This window comes from Enhydra lutris, unplaced genomic scaffold, assembly GCF_002288905.1.
Source record: "Enhydra lutris kenyoni isolate GAN:26980312 unplaced genomic scaffold, ASM228890v2 scaffoldscaffold4, whole genome shotgun sequence".
Taxonomy (NCBI): domain Eukaryota; kingdom Metazoa; phylum Chordata; class Mammalia; order Carnivora; family Mustelidae; genus Enhydra; species Enhydra lutris.
Window position 1 is genome coordinate 10928565 of NW_019154088.1, and position 19625 is coordinate 10948189.

Sequence of the window (19625 nt, forward strand, 5' to 3'; positions counted from 1 at the left end):
GTGGCAGGGAGCCTGCTTCTCCCTCTGCCTCTGCCTGCCACTCTGTCTGCCTGTGCTCATGCTCTCTCTCTCTAACAAATAAATAAATAAAATCTTAAAAAAAAAAAAAAAAAGAGAGAGAGATTTGGGGAACTGGAGAATACACCACAGAATGCAAACTGTTACAAAGAAAGATAAGTTTAATTCTGCATTATAGAGTTCTCAGTTATTTCAATACACAAAACTGCTATGGAATTTGATATTGTGTGCTACATCACACAGCAGGTCAGTGGGAAATGAACAAATCATTTTTCAGCAGTCAATCCATAACAATGAGTTAGAAATCAGGCAGATGCTTTCAAAGGGCTTTCTAAAATTAAGAGAATCTAGAATAACCTAATATTCAGAATGAAAGACATGTCCTCAAGTCTAACCATGTAACCTACGAAAAGAAATAGGGGATAGAAAGAAAGCTCTTTCTAGGAAAAAAAAAAAAGAAAGTGTATAGAAAGAAAACATTCTTGAGTATGTGGGTTCTCCTCTTAGTATCTTAGTATTTCTATTCTCATCCTTTTCCAACTATATCAACTATAGTTCTTCAGGGCATTACTGAGTCAAATAAAATTTCCCTGAACAAAGGACCTATGATTCCCTATTAAATCATCAGACCCATAGTTTATGCACATGATGATTACCAACCTCATCGGAATCCAGAAGGGCTGGAAGTGCTCTGCAGAGAGAAAAACACCAAAATGAACAATGTAAAGTCATAAATAGTTCATAAAGGAAAGTAGATTATGAATGCAATTTAAAGCCTTTTTTATAATTATCTAAGATCTGCATATTAATGGCCATTTCAGGGGAATAAAAGCAAATATAAAAACAGAAGGTTACTGGAAGTGTACAGAAAACAAACAGGTTTTGCACTGTGACAGAGCCAATATTTAATTAAAAATAATCATGGGGGCACTTGGGTGGCTCAGTCATTAAGCATCTGCCTTTGGCTCAGGTCATGATCCCAGGGTCCTGGGATCAAGCCCTGCATTGGGCTCCGGCCCTGCATCGGGCTCCGGCCCTGCATCGGGCTCCCTGCTCAATGGGAAGCCTGCTTCTCCCTTTTCCACTCCCCCTGCTTGTGTTCCCTCTCTCACCGTCTCTCTCTCTCTGTCAAATAAATAAATAAAATCTTAAAAAAAAAAAGATAAAAAAAATAAAATTAAATTAAAAAAATAAAAATACAGTCATGGGAAAGAACTAAAAAATTCCAAAGAATTATCCCAATGATTTTAGGAAGATGGATAACTAAAACTTTCTAAGCAGAAATGTCATCTGAACAAATAATTCCAATTACTTTTGGTTGTATATCATTTGTAATTTTTATTGAACATCTTTTAAACATTTTTAATATTCCTTAATTTAAATAATTTAATCTATAAGCATTCTCATTAGGATGTTCTTCAGCTCATTCAATTAAATAATAAAAGCAATACTGAAATAAGATTCTCATGGTAATGATTCAAAAACTTACACATCTGTCACAGAAGAAGGAACATTCTCCTCTACCCACTTCAAATCATCTTCCTGCTGGGAACATACAAATATCAGTTGTTACTAAAACGCCCCAAATAATACATCCCAAGTAAGGATCTATAGAGGTCTCAAAATTCTTAAATTTAATCTTTTGGGCATTCTTAAGGAGTATATTCATAACAAATGGCACTGATAATAATTTTTAAAACTATATAATCCAATACTTTAAAAAACCATGTAAGTGAAATATAAAATGATGTCTTTAAATGCTTTCCTCTCAATGGTCTAATACCTAAGAGTTTGCCTCATGTAAGTTTTGCTCCTTAAGCGTGAGATTAAACTCTAAAGCCCTTAATGTAGACTGCATGTACTATTTTAAAACAAAACAGAACAAAAAAACTGCTGAATGAAAAAATCTTGATCTTTACTACAAGAAACACCTTAGGTTATTAAAAGGGCTATTAACTGCCACTAATGAAAACAACTAAATAGAACCATCAGACTAGGGACGCTTGCCTGGGTGGTTCAGTTGGTTAAGCGTCTACCTTTGGCTAGGTCATGATCCCAGGATCCTGGGATTGAGTCCCACACTGGGCTCCTTGCTCAGCAGGGAGCAATGATTCTCCCTCTGCCTGCCACTCCCCCTGCTTGTATGTGCACTCTCTAACAGATAAATAAAATCTTTAAAAAAAAAAAAAAAAAAAAAAAGAACCATCAGACTAGTCTGGAACCTTTGCAGGACATAGTAGCAAACCATCTAGTTAAAGATTACTAGGTCTTAGAATCACTTGCTATTTTTATAAATGTAAATGTATTATATATGAAAAGATCTTTTTATAAAGCAAGCTTAAAGCACAGATTTAAAAAATCATTAAGGCCTGTATATAACTACTTACTGCTTTGTTTACTTTACTATTTCCATTTGGTTCTTGTTTAGTACTTCTCATTTTCATTCCTTCTGTAAAGCGAATACAAAGTAGATGGGGTTAAGTATATTAGTAGACCAGCAATGATTTCAAACATGAATTCAGAATGTTAAATTTACTCAAACTGAATTATACAACAATGTTTCTCCATCTTTATGCTAGGAAATCCTGATTTTCAGCTCCTCCAGTAAGCAAACTGGACATTTAATGTACAACTGTTTACTGAATTTACCACAGCTTCACCTGAAAATTTATACCCTTATTTTTGCTGTCCCCTAATTTACCAAAGGCCAAACTGAGACACAAGTGTAAAATGGGTGTAAAATAATAAACTATATCCAAGTATCCTGATTTGGATACTCACAAACCATTATACTTGCTCTACTCTATTTCTAAAAACCAGAAAATATTTAAAGCACAAATAAAATTTTATCACTACCAAAGCTTTCTTTTAGCATAGGTTCTTTTTGTTCATCCTCTTCCTCTTCCTCAGACAACGGTGAAAAGGCAAACCTGACCAAACAAAGATAGAACAGAAGGAAAAAACTTAGAAAACTACAAAAAATGGTCCACTAACTAGATTTTATAGGTTTTACTACTGAAACTGCAATGAGTCATTCATAAAATTATTTCAGTGAAAATGAGTAACTCTTCCCCTTCAGAAAGCTCTTGATTGCCTATACGAGCAAGAGAAGCAGGAAAGCATCACACTGATGAGTGCAGGCTCAGCCACGTACTACTTATAACTTGATACAAATTACTTATTCTCTGTGCCTCAGTATTCTCATCTGAAAATGGGGATGATGAAACATCACTCACAGAGGTGTTCTGAAAAAAGTAAACATTTCAAAAAATGCTTAGAATAATACCTCACACATAGTAAGCATTTATAAGCATATATAATCAAACAAAGGGAAGTAAATTCTCATGTGCTTTAAAATCTCAGCCTTTGGGCGCCTGGGTGGCTCAGTGGTTAAAGCCTCTGCCTTCAGCTCAGGTCATGATCCCAGGGTCCTGGGATCGAGCCTCACATCGGGCTCTCTGCTCGGCAGGGAGCCTGCCTCCTCCTCCTCTCTCTGCCTGCCTCTCTGCCTACTTGTGATCTGTCTGTCAAATAAAAATCTTAAAAAAAAAAAATAAATTAAAAAAAAATAAAAATCTCAGCCTTTGGGGGCGCCTGGGTGGCTCAGTGGGTTGAGCCACTGCCTTCAGCTCAGGTCATGATCTCAGGGTCCTGGGATCGAGTCCCGCATCGTGCTCTCTGCTCAGCAGGGAGCCTGCTTCCCTCTCTCTCTCTCTCTCTCTGCCTGCCTCTCTGTCTACTTGTGATCTCTCTCTGTCAAATAAACAAATAAAATCTTAAAAAAAAAAAAAAAATCTCAGCCTTTGAATCTGGGGTCAAGAGACAGAAGACCTGACCTTATATGTACCAGGTGATTTAAAAATCTGTTTCCCAGTGGGGAACTGAGAAGATGAAGGCCTCATCTTACCTTTCCAACTTTGAACAGATTCAGCAAAGCAGGTGCCAGACAGACAATTCTGTTTTTTGTTAATTTTTATTTATTTGAGAGAGAGAAAGCAGAGGGAGGGGCAGAGGGAGAGACTCTTTCAAGCAGACTCCCCGCTGAGCATGGAGCCCAACATGGGGCTCAATCCCATGGTCCTGAGATCACAACCTAAGCCAAAACCAAGAGTAAGGACACTCAGTTGACAGCCACCCAGGTGCCCCCATATAGGTAATTCTTACAAAGCATTAGCTTTGAACTCACTCTGTACTTACTGTTGCCTATTATTTTCATTCTACCTTATTTGTAAAACTCCCTTTTATCAATTTAAAAAACAATAACAACAAAAAAACCCCACCTCTTTAAAAGTTAGGAATATGGCACCTGGGTGGCTCAGTTGGTTAAACTCCTGTCTTTAGCTCAGGTCATCCCAAGGGTCCTGGGATCAAGTCCCACATCAGGAGCCTTGTCCCTCTGCCTGGTGCTCCCCCCTGCTGCTTGTGCTCACTCTCTCGCAAATAAGTAATTAAAATCTTAAAAAAAGAAAAAAAAAAAGCTAGGAATCATAGGGAACACACCCATAACCTATTAAAGAGTAACTAGCAAAAATTAACAGTAGATGCCAAAGCTAATGATACTTAAGCACTTAAAGTCAGAATAAGATAAGGAGGCCCACTCTTAATGCCTCGATTCAATTTTATATAGGAGGGCCTAGCCAACGTAAGAAACCTCTGCTTCTCCCTCTGCTTGCCAACCTCCCCAACCTCCCCCTCGCTTGTGGTCGCACTCTCTCACGCTTTCTCACTGACAAATAAATAAAATCTTAAAAGAAAAAAAAAAAAAAAGAGAGAGGCGCTTTGGTGGCTCAGCAGGTTAAAGCCTCTGCTTTCGGCTCAGGTCATGATCCCAGAGTCTAGGATCGAGCCCCGCATCAGGCTCTCTGCTCAACCGGGAGCCTGCTTCCTCCTCGCTCTCTGCTTGCCTCTCTGCCTACTTGTCTGTCAAATAAATAAATAAAATCTTAAAAAAAAAAAAAAGAGAGAGAGGGAGAGAGAGAACTGAGAAAACAATGTAGGAGGGTTGATGGGTATGATAAATATATAAAAATCAATAGCATTCAAAGGGTCCTGGCTGACTCAGCCTGTAGAGCATGTGACTCTTGATCTCAGGGTCATGAGTTCAAACTCTAATCAGGTATGGAGGCTACTTAAAATTTAAAAAAAACGGGGGCACCTGGGTGGCTCAGTGGGTTAAAGCCTCTGCCTTCGGCTCAGGTCATGATCCCAGTGTCCTGGGATCGAGCCCCTCATCGGGCTCTCTGCTCAGTGGGGAGCCTGCTTCCCTTCCTCTCTCTCTGCCTACTTGTGATTTCTGTCAAATAAATAAATGAAATCTTTTAAATAAATAAATAAAATTAAATTAGAAAAAATTCAGTAACATTCCTACATTTTTGCCAAAGCCACATGTATTATTTTAAAAGGGTGTATCCAGGGATGCCTGAGTGGCTCAACTGGTTAGGCACCTGCCTTCAGCTCAGGTCCTGATCCCGGAGTCCTGGGATGGAGTCCCGCACCTAGATCCTTGCTCCTCTGCTTCTTCCTCTGCCTCCTCTACCTGCTCTGCCTGCCACTCTCCCTGCTTTGGGCTCTCCAACAAATAAATAAAATCTTTAAAAAAAAAAAAGGTGGGGGGGGTGGTTTGCATCCATAAGAGCCATAACATTTTTTAAATATTTCAATAAAAGGGGGCGCCTAGGTGGCTCAGTGGGTTAAGCCTCTGCCTTCAGCTCAGGTCACGATCCCAGGGTCCTGGGATCGAGCCCCACATCGGGGGGGGGGGGTCTGTACTCAGCAGGGAGCCTGCCTCTCCCTCTCTCTCTGCCTGCCTCTCTGCCTACTTGTGATTTCTCTATCAAATAAATAAAAAATCTTTTAAAAAAAATTTCAATAAAAGTTATGACTAAAGCACAGGACTAAAATTGGTAGAGCAGTAACATATTCAAGGATGTAAAAATATATATAATTTCCCAAATTAACCTATTAATTAAATTCCAATTAAAATCAATAAAGGTTTTCCTAGAATTAAACAAACAAGCTAAACATTTCATTAAAGAGCAAAGATCCAGTAACAATGGATATTTTTTAAAAAAGAAGACTAAGGGAAGGGCACATACCAAGACATAAGAGTAAACTAAGGTAAGACAATGTACTACTGATGCAGGATCAGAGGGATAGGAAAAAATCAGAGAACCCACAGTCAAACAATTCTTGATGAATGAAAGTTCAACTGTGAAATTTTGAAAAAAATTATAATTTCAGAATTCACCTCAAGCCAGGAAAGTTTCTTAAACAAGACACAAAATACACAATACATGAAGGAAAAAAAACCCCGACAAATTTGACTCCATACTTTCAAGATTTTCTATAGCCAAGAATACCATTAAAATGTTCAAAAACAATCAACGAGAAGAAAATATCTAGAATGCTTAGAACAAAATATTGGTATCTAAAATATATAAGGAATTCCTACAAATCGATACAAACTGATCAATAACCTGATTTAAAAAAACTCAAAATATAAAAAGCTGACTGACAGGTGAACTAATGACCATAAGCACATAAAAGCCATAAAAAGTAATTCAGCCTTAAATGTAATATTTTTAAAATAACAGTGAATATTCTCATCTGCCAGATCTGCAAAAACTGAATAATGGGAATATAGGAGGTACATATACAATTTGTTTCAGATTTTATTTAATGCACTCTGACTTTAATACTTTGAAAATTACAAATGTGCTACCCTTCACCCCAACAGTCCCAAGCCTACTCTATTTTTTAACTTCTTTTTAAAAGAACACAAACATATGCATACTAAAAAGACACACTAAGGGTGCCTGAGTGGCTCAGTCATTAGGCATCTTCCTTTGGCTCAGGTCATGATCCTGGGGTCCTGGGATCGAGCCCCGCATTGGGCTCCCTGCTCAGCAGTAACCCTTCTTCTCCCTCTCCCACTCCCCCTGCTTGTGTTCCCTCTCTCGTTGTCTGTCAAAGAAATAAATAAAATCTTAAAAAAAAATAATAAAAATAAATGAATAAAAAGAGAGGCTATTTTCACAGGGTAAAAAGATATTACTTATTTTCTAAGTCTTTTATTGGTATGTCTGATTATAAAATTAGCCACTCAATTATGCCACCTCATCCTTTTCCTTCTTTGGTGATATGGTTGGGTAATATAAGCTCTTAACTGTCTAAACACAAAAGGGAAGGCATGCCAAAGACACGGATATACACAGAATAAAGACAGTCAATTCCTAAATAATTGAGATTTGCCAATAGCTTAACAAAGCAAATTCATATATAAATTTTTTTTTTAAGATTTTATTTATTTATTTGACAGAGATCACAAGTAGGCAGAGAGGCAGGCAGAGAGAGAGGAGGAAGCAGGCTCCCTGCTGAGCAGAGATCCCGATTCGGGGCTCAATCCCAAGACCCTGGGATCATGACCTGAGCTGAAGGCAGAGGCTTTAACCCACTGAGCCACCCAGGCGCCCCTTCACATATAAATTTTTAACTCCAAAGTCTGTCACATAAGTTTTTATTTTACCCTATTGTTACAAAGTGAGCTGGGTTACTGGCTATAAAAATTATTCTTTCCTTCCTGAGGCTACACAGGTGAGACTTTCATTACAAGTATCACTATCTATCTACTCTTATTTACTCATATATTATCAGATGTCAGAATTGAAAAATACCTCATACGAATTGGTTCAATTCCCTCCCGTTATATGAAGAGGAAACTAGGGCCCAGGGAAGTGGAAAGAGGCACCATGACAAAAATCACAATGCAAATAGGAGAGCTGGGCAGGAACCCAGGAACCCATTCACTAGATTCCAGACCCAGTGAATATTCTTTATACTTTGACAAGGCCCTGACACTGTCACCCATTCAATCACCCCTAAATAGATGACAAGGCCATTCAGTGGTTAGCAATATAAATAAGAAGTGTCAAGAACCTCTGGTTATTCGCAGATGGTCGCCAGAGAACCATGATGACGAAGAGGATCATAGAGAACAGCAACCGCCAAATGGCATCATCCACCCAAAGCTCCCGCCAATCCTACCAAAAGGGGGAGAAGTACATTTTTATACATAATCTTATCTCTTCACAAAGCCCTTGGCATAGAACAAGAATGTTATTTATTCATTCAAGTTACATTTACTAGGAGCCTGCTATGTGCTAGGCAGTGTACTAAGTGCTGGGAATAAAAAATGAATGAACAGAGTTTCTTCCCTGGTAGTGTTTAATTGTTGCTCAAGAAAAGGCACCAATTGAATGGAGCACTTCATTAAGACTTCATTATAGCTCCGAGAATATTTAGAAAGGGTTTTTATACAAGGTAAGAGAAAGTAACATTATGGTGTTTTTTTTTTAAGAGTTTCATTTTTGTTTATTTATTTTTAACAGCTTAGCTCTAGCTTCCTAAGAAATGTTACTGGCCAGTCTCTGCTCAATTCTTAAGTACATGGCTTCTGCTTAGATTAGCATTATTCATACACACTTAACATTTAGGACTCTGGATTTCTTGTTAATAATTTTTAGTTAAGGCCAAGACTGGGTTATGAAAAACTGTGATATCATTTATAATGTTCTCTCCCACTATTGGGATACAGAATCAGTCTTTTCTCCCAAAAAAATCCACAAAACAAACCTACCATACCAAGCACTGTGATAATACAAAATATTTTTAGGAGGAGAAAAGCATTCTAACCCTCAGAGTGGAGATCTAGCCCTAATCTCTTAAAAGGTATGAACCTTACCACCATCATTAACACCACTGTGTATTTTTTAAAACACTATTCATAAATGCATGTGTTTACAACTCACCGACTGACAAGTCACTATCCTGAACTTCATGGTTGTCCAGATGATAAACACAATAGATGCTAACAGGAAATGAAAAACCTGGTCAGAATACGAATGTCAGTTTTTATCCTCAAACGTTCTCTGATTCTTGTCAAGTGGAATCCCACACATCCCTAACTCTCAATATATCACAATCATTTTCTCTCACTTATTGTTAACACATTTATTCAACACAAATTTACTTAACAACTGCTATAAGCAAAGTGTACAATGTGTACCCTTGTCAACCCTTTCTATACTTAAAGAATAGTTTTACTCATCATCTCACTACTTTAGCAACCCTCAGAAGTGGGAAAGAGGGTATGAGAAACATGGCTTTTTCCAGCATTATCAATAATATGATTGTTTTCCCTTTCCTCTTTAGTATAACATTAATTTTTCTTTGCCTGGTCAGATGGAAAAAGGTTGATAAAATGACTGTAAGACAAATAGAATTATTGGTTCCAATCATAGGCCAGACCTCTCTATTCCTGGTACACAAGTCAAAAAAGGCAGGCAAATTACCCTTATGTGGGGCTATAGTCTATCCTAATGTATGTGCATAATGTATATGTTATGCATGTTTAATGACATATAAAGGCAATAAAACAGCAATGGACACTGATCTAAAATCTATATAAAATTTTTTATTTCAATAAAACCAAATAAGCAAATATTAATGTCTTCTAAAAGAAATCTAAATGCTGTATGACACAATGCTAATTTGCCTCAAAAAAAGAAGAAAGTCCCAGAAAAAGAATGGAGACAGGAGAGGGAGAGTTAAAATTATATGTAATTGATTTTCAGCTATTAAAATAAGTGGTTGTCAAACTTTTTAGAACCAAAGACCCCTTTGCGAATGTGACAAAAGTGAAAGACCCCTTCCCTAAGTGAAACACACAAAACTTTCTATGTAATTTTAGAAAGCCCATCCAAGGCCTCTCAGGTTAAGAATCTTAGTTCTAAAGGAAATGCATTTAAATAGAAGGAAGCAAGTCCCGACTTACCTGCCACTGCCAAGATAAGCGTGTTGGTAAAATGTCGGTACAAAGACAGTTTTACAATGTTCCTCCGAAGTTTTAACAGCTTCATTGTTTGAGTCAAGCTAATAAATATGTGTTTGCAGGTCAAGGAAATCAACATTCAGAAAAAAACAGTAAGCTAGTAAATTAACCCTTACATTTCTTTAAGGATCTCAGGTCATAATGACAGAGCCATGGATGCCAGGCCTTACAGCTCTTACTCTCAACTTTAAAAATACTCCAACCCCACCATTAGTTAGAAAGTCCTCATTTTCAATGAGACTTAAAGAGAAGACAGAACCAGGATAAAATGAGAATGCAAAAGAGAAGAAAAATTTAAAGGAGAAATAAAGGTAGTAAACTTTCTAGAGAAACAAAGAAAATGAAGCAAATGGAAGAAAAATGAAATAAAAATGAGTAAGAGGCAAAGCAACAGGAATTATCATCATCATCATCTCCTTTCTTCTTGTGAGGTAATGGTGTCCTAGCTAATCCAGTCTATAGTCTTACATTCATGCCTACAACCTCCCAGAGTTCTACACTCAGTCCCCTTGTGCCATGCTAAGCAACCTGCCATCATGAACTATAATGAATTACCATACGATTACAATTGGCTGAGAACCACAGGCAGGCTCAAAAGCAACAACTCTCTATTTTCAAGTCATTATCTCAAGTATAAGCTGCTGCACAAAGACAGGGGAGAGCTAATGACTACTATACACAATTATCTGCTCTTATGTTCAACTTTCAAAATGAGGAGAAGATATGAAAGCAAGTGAGCTGAAGCTCATACCTGCCTTTCAACAGAGCCCTCGCAGCTACCTAATTATTGGGTCATCTTCTTGTATGGTCTAGTCCCTCTCCTCTTCCTCTCAATATGCATAGTAGAGGTTCACAAAGATACTGACCTAGAAAAGCTTTGGCCATTTGGATGCAGGACATTTCAATTTCAAATACTTTTGACATATGAAAATCCCCTCAAATTCACAAAATTACAATTTTATTTATACTCAGCCTTTCATAATAGTCACAGTCCATCAGGACAATAATATTGCACAACTGTACATAGGACCAAATGACATTAAAAAAACAAAATAAATTTTTAAAAATCCCCAAAAGAGGGGTGCCTGGGTGGCTCAGTGGGTTAAAGCCGCTGCCTTCGGCTCAGGTCATGATCTCAGAGTCCTGGGATCGAGCCCCGCATCGGGCTCTCTGCTCTCTAGGGGAGCCTGCTTCCTCCTCTCTCTCTCTGCCTGCCTCTCTGCCTGCTTGTGATCTCTCTGTCAAATAAATAAATAAAATCTTTAAAAAAAAAAAAAAAAATCCCCAAAAGATAAAACTCCAAAAACCTGAATCCTTCCTCCAACAGGCCAAGTCCTAATAAACAAATGTTTATTCTTGAAAAGCAGGAAGATAAGATTATTCAAACAGAAGCTTGTTTGTTACCTGCTGGTTGATTTTCCTGTAAATGAAGCAAGATTTATTTCAAAGAGTAACATCTTCAAATAATCCCAAGTCAGCTTTTGAATGAGCGCATAAAACACTTAAAACTACATAAGGGTAAAATCTGCTGAATCTACTTAGAATTTTAAGAGAGTCAAACAACCTCATACAGTTCCTGAAACCATATTTTAAGAATCAAAACATTTACATAATTTTCAAAGCATTTACTAATTGCCAAGGCTGAAAGAAAGAGCAGGACCACAGCGGCCAGTGATTCTAACACAAAGTGAGATATGCAAGTAAATCCAAAACCGAAGTGAAATGCTCATTTAAAGAAAAGGCCAAAAGCTTTTTATCTTGTTCTCAGGCTGCAGTCACCAACTCTTGATGAAATTTTTTAAAATTAAAAACAAAATAACTGCTTACCTGAGCCCCCAGGTTGTTAGACTGAAAATACCCTATTCCCCAAAGTAAGGAGTGATCAACGAAACTGGCAAAAACCATTTGCAGAAAGATCAATGGAAACCCAACTCTGAGGGGAGAAAATGGACCGCCATCAAACAAGCCAATGAGAAGGATATCCACCAGCACAGGGCAGTGTCTAGGAAAGCCAAGGGGATAAAGGCCAAGGAAGCAAGATCAGTCTGGGCCTGCAGACAAAGAAAAAAAGGTGGTGAAAAAAAGATGTCTAGAGAGCACAGCGAAGAAACCAGAAAATGACTCTGCATTTACATAATCATCTAGAATGATTTTGCATTTGAACTGAAAGAAAATAAGGAATAATACTTTGTACCTATATCATTCTTCCTTTCTGACAAATAATCACACAAAATACATAGCTATAAGCATTTCATACAAACTGTTGATCACAATCTCAATACAATAAAACGTGCTACTAACTAATACAAGGCAACCACCATAGAGCTCCTAGCATGCTAAGTAAGGTCCACGTTAAGAAGTGACCACACTAAAAAAGCTTTGGTGTTACAAGCCCCCATCCCAACATATCATCTCCCATCACTGTGATTTCTGGCTACAAGTCTAAAAAGACCCTTCTCATATTTCAAAGTACTACAGGCATTAATACATAGTTATAATTTCCAGAACTGTAATACAATATAATTCTACAAATAAGAGCACATCCCAAAATAAGATGTAAGGCAAGTATCTGTCCCTGAAACTATGCTGCTTGTTTCATGAGTTTATATATATAAGGTGCTATTTATATAACCCTGATTACCCAGACATCAGGGCATTACTGAAAGGATATCCATAAAATAATACAGGCATCAATTGCTGAGAGGGCCAGGTTTACTATCAGAGCCAATGAGTAAGAAAAATACTGCAGCAGCAGAAAGAAAATGAAATTGACAGAGGGTTAGAGTTGCTAAAAGTTGAAGGAAATTACATATAGGACAGTGTGATCTGAAAAACAGTATGTATCCATAAAATGTTTTATTTAAGGGGCAATTTATTACAAAACTTACTGAGCTCAGTAAGTCAAGTTTACAGCATTTACCACCTTGAATCTAATGGGTTATTGCTGACAGTGATTTTTAAATAAATAACTACTGGAATGCCCAGTAGTTATTAATCCAGCTGGAATGACCATTCACATTAATCCAGCTCTGACAAAATTTATCATTTATATTTAGTGCTTTGCTTCCCTCCCTGACAAAGGGCATGATTTTATAATTCTTAAGAATAAAATGAAACAATTAGTTGCATTTTAGAAAAGCCTCTGAAACTCAAGTACTGATTAAGCAAAGAGCACTATCACTTTAAAACAAAAAAGAGAGGGTGCCTGGAGGGGCGGTCAGCTGAGCATCTGACTCTTGGTCTGGACTCAGATTCTCATCTCAGCGTCATGAGATGGAGCCCCTCATCAGGCTCCAAGCTCCTTGGAGTCTGCATGGGATTCTCTCTCCCTCTTCCCCTGCCCCTCCCCAACAAGCATGCACACATGCTATCTCTCTCAAATAAATAAACCTTTTAAAAAAGTATATTATTAAGCAAGATTATAATCTTTGCCACTTATACAAGAATGAGAGCCCACTGTCTAGGAGGAGGAAATGAGTAAGTAGCAATTTGTGGACAGGTGGGAAAGCATTCATTCCTGGTCACTCATTAAACTTATGAAGTTCTAACAGATTAAAAAGAAAATTCGAATTATATATACATTTTGAAAATCAGAGTTACAAATGATTTAGAAGAAATAGTAAAGAAGTCCACAGACTTTTCCAATTCACCCTCTCAAGACAAAAACAATGTTATTTGAACTGATCATTAATACTTCGATTAAGCAGTACTGACCCCAGTAACTCTGAGGACGCCTTCCATGCCAGAGAACAAAAGATAGAGGGCTCCTGCTACCACAACTTTGTGAAGAGTGACTCCAAGGCGAGGCCTAAACAGGAAGCAAAGAAAGAGCTGAGCATCAATGCCACAAACTCCAAAATAAGTTAAAAGCAATTCATTTAATTAAAATACTGGTCAATAACTTAACAGAGGTAAGTCAGACATACTTGATCTACATAAGAAAAAAAAAAAAAACTCCGAAGAACATATGGTCTTAAACCAAGTTAATAACTACTAGAACTTTAGATCTGATCCCTGGTTACTGTATCAAAAAACAAAAACAAAAACAAAAACTCATTTTATTACAGACTTCTGAAACATTCAACAGTATAATGAACCCCTCTATGTCCAACATCCAATCCCAATAACCACTAAGTTATAGTCAACTGTGCCTCATGTAAACCCCATCCACTTCCTATCCTCCCATATTATCTTCAAGCAAATCCTAGATAGTGTATCTTTAATTTGTATATATTTCAGTATGTGTTTTTAACCAACAAGGACTTTTTAAATACATAAACACAATACTGTTATCAAATCTAAAAGTTTTGATATAAGCAAATATCCTATTGCAAACCATTAGATAAACTGTACATTTGCAAGCTCAGAATCCAACAAAATATGAAGTCTTTCAAGCAGCTTCTGCTTCAAGATGCCATTCAATCAGAATCTGCATTCTGATTGATAACAAGATCTCCAAGTGATTCATTACTGCACTATGTTTGAGATGTACTGCCTTAAATCATGTCTACCTAAGTCTAAGTAATATTTGTCCTTGTATTTTTTTGTTATATGCTAGCAAAGGTCCATATGGGCAAGGATTTTTCTTCCCACTATTGTATTTTTGAAACCTAGGCCCTGGCATATAGGAGGCCCTCAAATATTTGTTAAATGAATTAAATAATTTAAAAAATGAAACCCACCCCATTTCCCTAACCCCACTGAAAACAAAACTCCTTTCAGAGAATAAGTTTAAAAAGTTAAACCCATTTCTTCAATCCCACTTAAAGCAAGACTCCTTGAAATAACTCTCTATACCCGGCTAGTTCCAATTTCTCTGCTCCTATTCTCTCTTGAACTCATTCCAGTAAAGCTTTTATCCTAGCACTTCCCTAAACCATCTTAAGGTCACTTATGTCTTCCATGTAGTTCAACCCAATGGTCATCATTTAACCCTCCTGACACAATTGCTCCCTCCGTGAAACTCTTCAGATTTGCCTCTCACCACAACGGACTTTCTCAAATTCCTCTAATTCTGTTTCACCTCACTGAATTCTAAGTAACTGAAAATGTTCAAGGGCTCCATCCTTTGATCTCTTGTCTATATACAATTACTTCCTCAGTGACTGCATCCCATTCTCATGGCTTTAGGTAAACATACATATCCTGATGACTCCCAAATTCGTATCTCTACCCCACTTCTACCCCTATTCTTTATTTCCCTATTTGGTTATCTAACTGAACTCCTAATTTTGCCTCTACTCCAAACTTATTTCACTTACGATTCTCCTTAACTTATAAATTCCATCCTTTCATTGCTCAGACCAAAATAGTTGGCATCATCCTTGATTCCTCTTCTCATTCACATCACACAGTTGATCTACCAGAAAATTCCATTGGCTCTACCTTCAAAATATATACAGAATCTGACCACATCTTACCATCTCTTCCTCTAGGTATACATATGGTCCCCACACCACCTTTAGATCTCTGTGTAAATGTCACTAAGTGAAGCCTTCCTTGGCAACCCTATTTACAACTATAAGCTTCACTTCTTGCCTAGCACTCTCTACACCTTCCCCTGCTTTATCTGCTCCATAGCACTTACCACTGACATATTATTTACTTACTTATCTGTATCTTTGTCCCCTCCCTCCACAAATGTAAACTCCAAGTCTTTTGTTTACTTGCTGTGTCCTCAGCACCTAGAATAATATCTAGTATACAGAAGGCACTCAATAAAATTTTTGAAAAATAAATTATTTTCAGACTTTTTTCAGACTGAGTGACATTCTCATAAAAAAATTGATTTTAAAAACATTTTGAAGATTAAAAGTCACTCTACGTTCACCCTAAAAATTTGATGTTTTAACATCATTCACTACATTGCTGATTTTCCTACAAATGCTCGAGTTCTCAGAAGTGAAATGAAACACTTAACATTTTTTAGATACCTGTCTTACTGCAAACTATTTCTTATATCAATTCTTTCAGAATTACAATAGGAACCTACAATACTGTTTCAATTTAATCAGTGTTTTAATATGTCCTTCCATATAAAAAGTCCATACTTACTTAACTATGCCATACCCCAGGCTGACTATAATGACCAGGGTTCGAGCCAGTGAGCGTTTAACTGCTGAAAGCAGCTCTGCAAGGATCAGGGCACCTTGGACTATGAGAAAGAAAGAAAGAAAGAGTGCTATAATCTAGGTTTGGGAAAAGGTGTGACTCTAGAACCAGAATGTGGATCTAGATAACTAATGCTCTTCAGAATAAGCATTGGGATTAGTCCTGTTCAAAGAAAATACCTCTCCTGCAATTCTTCTAAGTAAGTACACATGCTGATTTCACTTACCTTGCTCATGTGAATAGCAGTCTGGGTGTGCTTGAATCACCTTTCCTCCCTAACCCCACTTCACGAAAACCTCAGCAGAATACCTCACCTACATGGACAGTTTATAACACCTACAGAACTTTTCTCCATTTTTAAAAACTGGGGAATACAGATTGAAAAAATACATATACACTGAAAAGCACAAAACACAAACACACACACAGTTTTCAAATTATTTTCACATCTACTACTTTCAAGCCTTTTCAAAGATAGGGAAAGCTCTAATTAGTAATCTTACATCATCATCATTCATAATCAAATGGTCTGATGAGAGAGAACCAAAGCTATCACAAAAAACTTCAGCAAAATAATTCATCATTAGCTGTTTACTTCAGTGAACCATAAACACCTTCCTATTTTCTTGGTATTACTGTGCTTAACCAATTCTTAGAGGTACTTCTCCCTCATATTTTAAAATCTCTGAAATCAAAGTAGGTCAATGGCATCTTACTATTAAGTTGGCAGTATTTATTTCTCTCCTTAGATGTATAATAATGGTACCTTAAAAATCATGGCAACTGAGATGCAGCGATGGTGATAATCTTATCCAAAATGGCCAGTGCTGCTGTAACTTGTGTGAATCTATTTCAGCACAATTCACTCTTAAATCACTGAACCCGTAAATTATAAGATTAAAAACAAAAGTTATGATCATAGTGATTATGCTTAAGTTATTCTAATAATTAAGAAACTGAAAAGTTAAACCCACTTAACGACTGCTGACATGAGGAAAACTCACGTCTTACCTGCCAATCACTCACAAGACAGGCGAACACTCTTTGGTTACATACCTGATTCGCCTTTATATCGGATGTTCTGAAATTCTGCATAGAAAACAGCTTTCTCGAGCATTCCCAGGAAGATGACAGCACCAATCCAAAACTGGATTCTCAGGAGATCTCTCCAATAGCAGGCAGACCATGCCAGCCACAGAACACCAAACAGGACATATACAATACACATCACCATGAAAAACTGTCATCCAAATGGGTAAGAAATAAAAAAGGAGGATTAGGGCCAAGAGCCAATTTCGAATACACAGTCCTAAACTATATAAAAAATATATATATTCTACCTCCTACTTTAAGAGTTATTATTTCATTTCTTTGAAGTTCAATACTAACACAAAAAAATTATCTCCTCTTGCACAGAGAGAAACTACCTAAGGACCTATGCTCAAGAGTAACCGTTCTTCTGCATTTAAAGTGTCTTTTCGGCAAGGGAAGCAAGGGCAAAAATGAACTATTGGGATTTCATCAGGATCAAAAGCTTTTGCACAGCAAAGGAAACAGTTAACAAAACCAAAAGACAACTGACAGAATGGGAGAAGATATTTGCAAACGACATATCAGATAAAGGGCTAGTGTCCAAAATCTATAAAGAACTTAGCAAACTCAACACCCAAAGAACAAATAAACCAATCAAGAAATGGGCAGAAGACATGAACAGACATTTCTGCAAAGAAGACATCCAGATGGCCAACGGACACATGAAAAAGTGCTCCACATCACTCGGCATCAGGGAAATACAAATCAAAACCACAATGAGATACCACCTCACACCAGTCAGAATGGCTAAAAGTAACAAGTCAGGAAATGACAGATGCTGGCGAGGATGTGGAGAAAGGGGAACCCTCCTACACTGTTGGTGGGAATGCAAGCTGGTGCAACCACTCTGGAAAACAGCATGGAGCTTCCTCAAAATGTTGAAAATAGAACTACCCCATGACCCAGCAATTGCACTACTGGGTATTTACCCTAAAGATACAAACGTAGTGATCCGGAGGGGCACGTGCACCCGAATGTTTATAGCAGCAATGTCTACAATAGCTAAACTATGGAAAGAACCTAGATGCCCATCAACAGATGAATGGATAAAGAAGATGTGGTATATATACACAATGGAATACTATGCAGCCATCAAAAGAAATGAAATCTTGCCATTTGCGATGACGTGGATGGAACTAGAGGGTATCATGCTTAGCGAAGTAAGTCAATCGGAGAAAGACAACTATCATATGATCTCCCTGATATGAGGGAGTGGAGATGCAACATGGGGGGTTAAGGGGGTAGGAGAAGAATAAATGAAACAAGATGGGATTGGGAGGGAGACAGACCATAAGTGACTCGTAGTCTCACAAAACGAACTGAGGGTTGCTGGGAGGAGGGGGGTTGGAAGAAGGGGGTGGGGTTATGGACACTGGGGAGGGTATGTGCTGGGGTGAGTGCTGTGAAGTGTGTAAACCTGGCGATTCACAGACCTGTACCCCTGGGGATAAAAATATATTATATATTTATAAAAAATAAAAATAAAAATAAATAAATTAAAAAACAAAACAAAAAAATTAACAGAAAACAAAAACAAAGATTTTAAAAAGTTTTTTTTTTAAATGAAGGTATTGTTAAGATAAACTAGCTTAAAAGTGTTAAAAGAGGAAAGAGTAAAAGTTAAAAAGAAAAAAGCAAAATAAAAAAAAAATAAAAAAATAAAGTGTCTTTTCAGCTCACAATCTGAAAGTATGTAAATGAGGAGAACACTAAAGAGCAAAGAAGACATGGCAGGGTGAAGATAGACCTAAAGGCAATGAAACACAATGTGGGAAAACTATGAAAGGGAAAAGAAGAAATGAACAAAGGAAATTTGAAAACAGTGAGGCTATTCCAATAGACACAAACACACACATGATGAAGTGTCATCATTTAGTTACTTTAAATGCAATCAGAAACTACAGGAAGGTAAGAAGTGCCCCACTTTGAATTCTAGACAGAATATGAGATCTGAAATTATCTTTGAGGTACTTTCCAATTCTGAAATTGCACAAGTTATCAACTCTTCATTCTACAGATGAGAGGAGGCAGAGTCATCTACTGACATTCTCAAGGTCATATTTTAGTAAGAAGTACAAAACTACAAAGCAGTGTTTTCTGAACCGTTCAGGAACAATTCTTGAAAGAAGAATATTGACACAAAACATGAACAATCTTTAGTTAAACTCATGTAATGTTAAGGTTAAGAATATAAGTTCACTTACAATCATCAAAGGATATTCTTCAAGCGTGAGGTATTCATAGGGACCCTTCACTTCAACAGTCACTGCCAAAAACACAGTCCTCAAAATTAATGTTAAGGATGCAGAAATTAAACAAAAACATTGCATAAGATTTGGCTGGTGAAATTTAATGAAAATTCCACTGGGTTATCTACTTTTAACCATTTCAATTCTGGTGAATATTACATTTATAGAGCACTCTGAAATTCCTGAGGTGTTCTCATGATTCATGCTGTGTCCCAGACAGGCCTCCATACTCCTGCTCCCAACGGTATATTAAGTGGAAAAGTCCT

The 19625-nt window shown here is 37.2% G+C and overlaps 1 protein-coding gene across 4 annotated transcripts in view; it reads right to left on the bottom strand.

The window, feature by feature from the left end:
• The window catches only part of LOC111139258 (transmembrane protein 87A), a 47175-nt gene that overhangs the window by 3968 nt on the left and 23582 nt on the right, over window positions 1–19625 (bottom strand). The window contains exons 8-19 of one of the 4 annotated variants that reach the window (XM_022491505.1): window positions 19315–19376; window positions 17075–17258; window positions 15962–16061; window positions 13622–13715; window positions 11890–11958; window positions 9851–9959; window positions 8826–8884; window positions 7954–8057; window positions 2875–2948; window positions 2406–2467; window positions 1508–1560; window positions 679–709 (exon numbers count right to left, since the gene is read on the bottom strand). In XM_022491505.1, the coding sequence (XP_022347213.1) occupies window positions 679–709; window positions 1508–1560; window positions 2406–2467; window positions 2875–2948; window positions 7954–8057; window positions 8826–8884; window positions 9851–9959; window positions 11890–11958; window positions 13622–13715; window positions 15962–16061; window positions 17075–17258; window positions 19315–19376 (1001 nt within the window). Of the gene's footprint in view, window positions 1–678; window positions 710–1507; window positions 1564–2405; window positions 2468–2874; window positions 2949–7953; window positions 8058–8825; window positions 8885–9850; window positions 9960–11889; window positions 11959–12578; window positions 12651–13621; window positions 13716–15527; window positions 15604–15961; window positions 16062–17074; window positions 17259–19314; window positions 19377–19625 lie in introns of those variants that run through there. The other 3 variants (XM_022491486.1, XM_022491495.1, XM_022491512.1) reach the window with 3 other exon arrangements.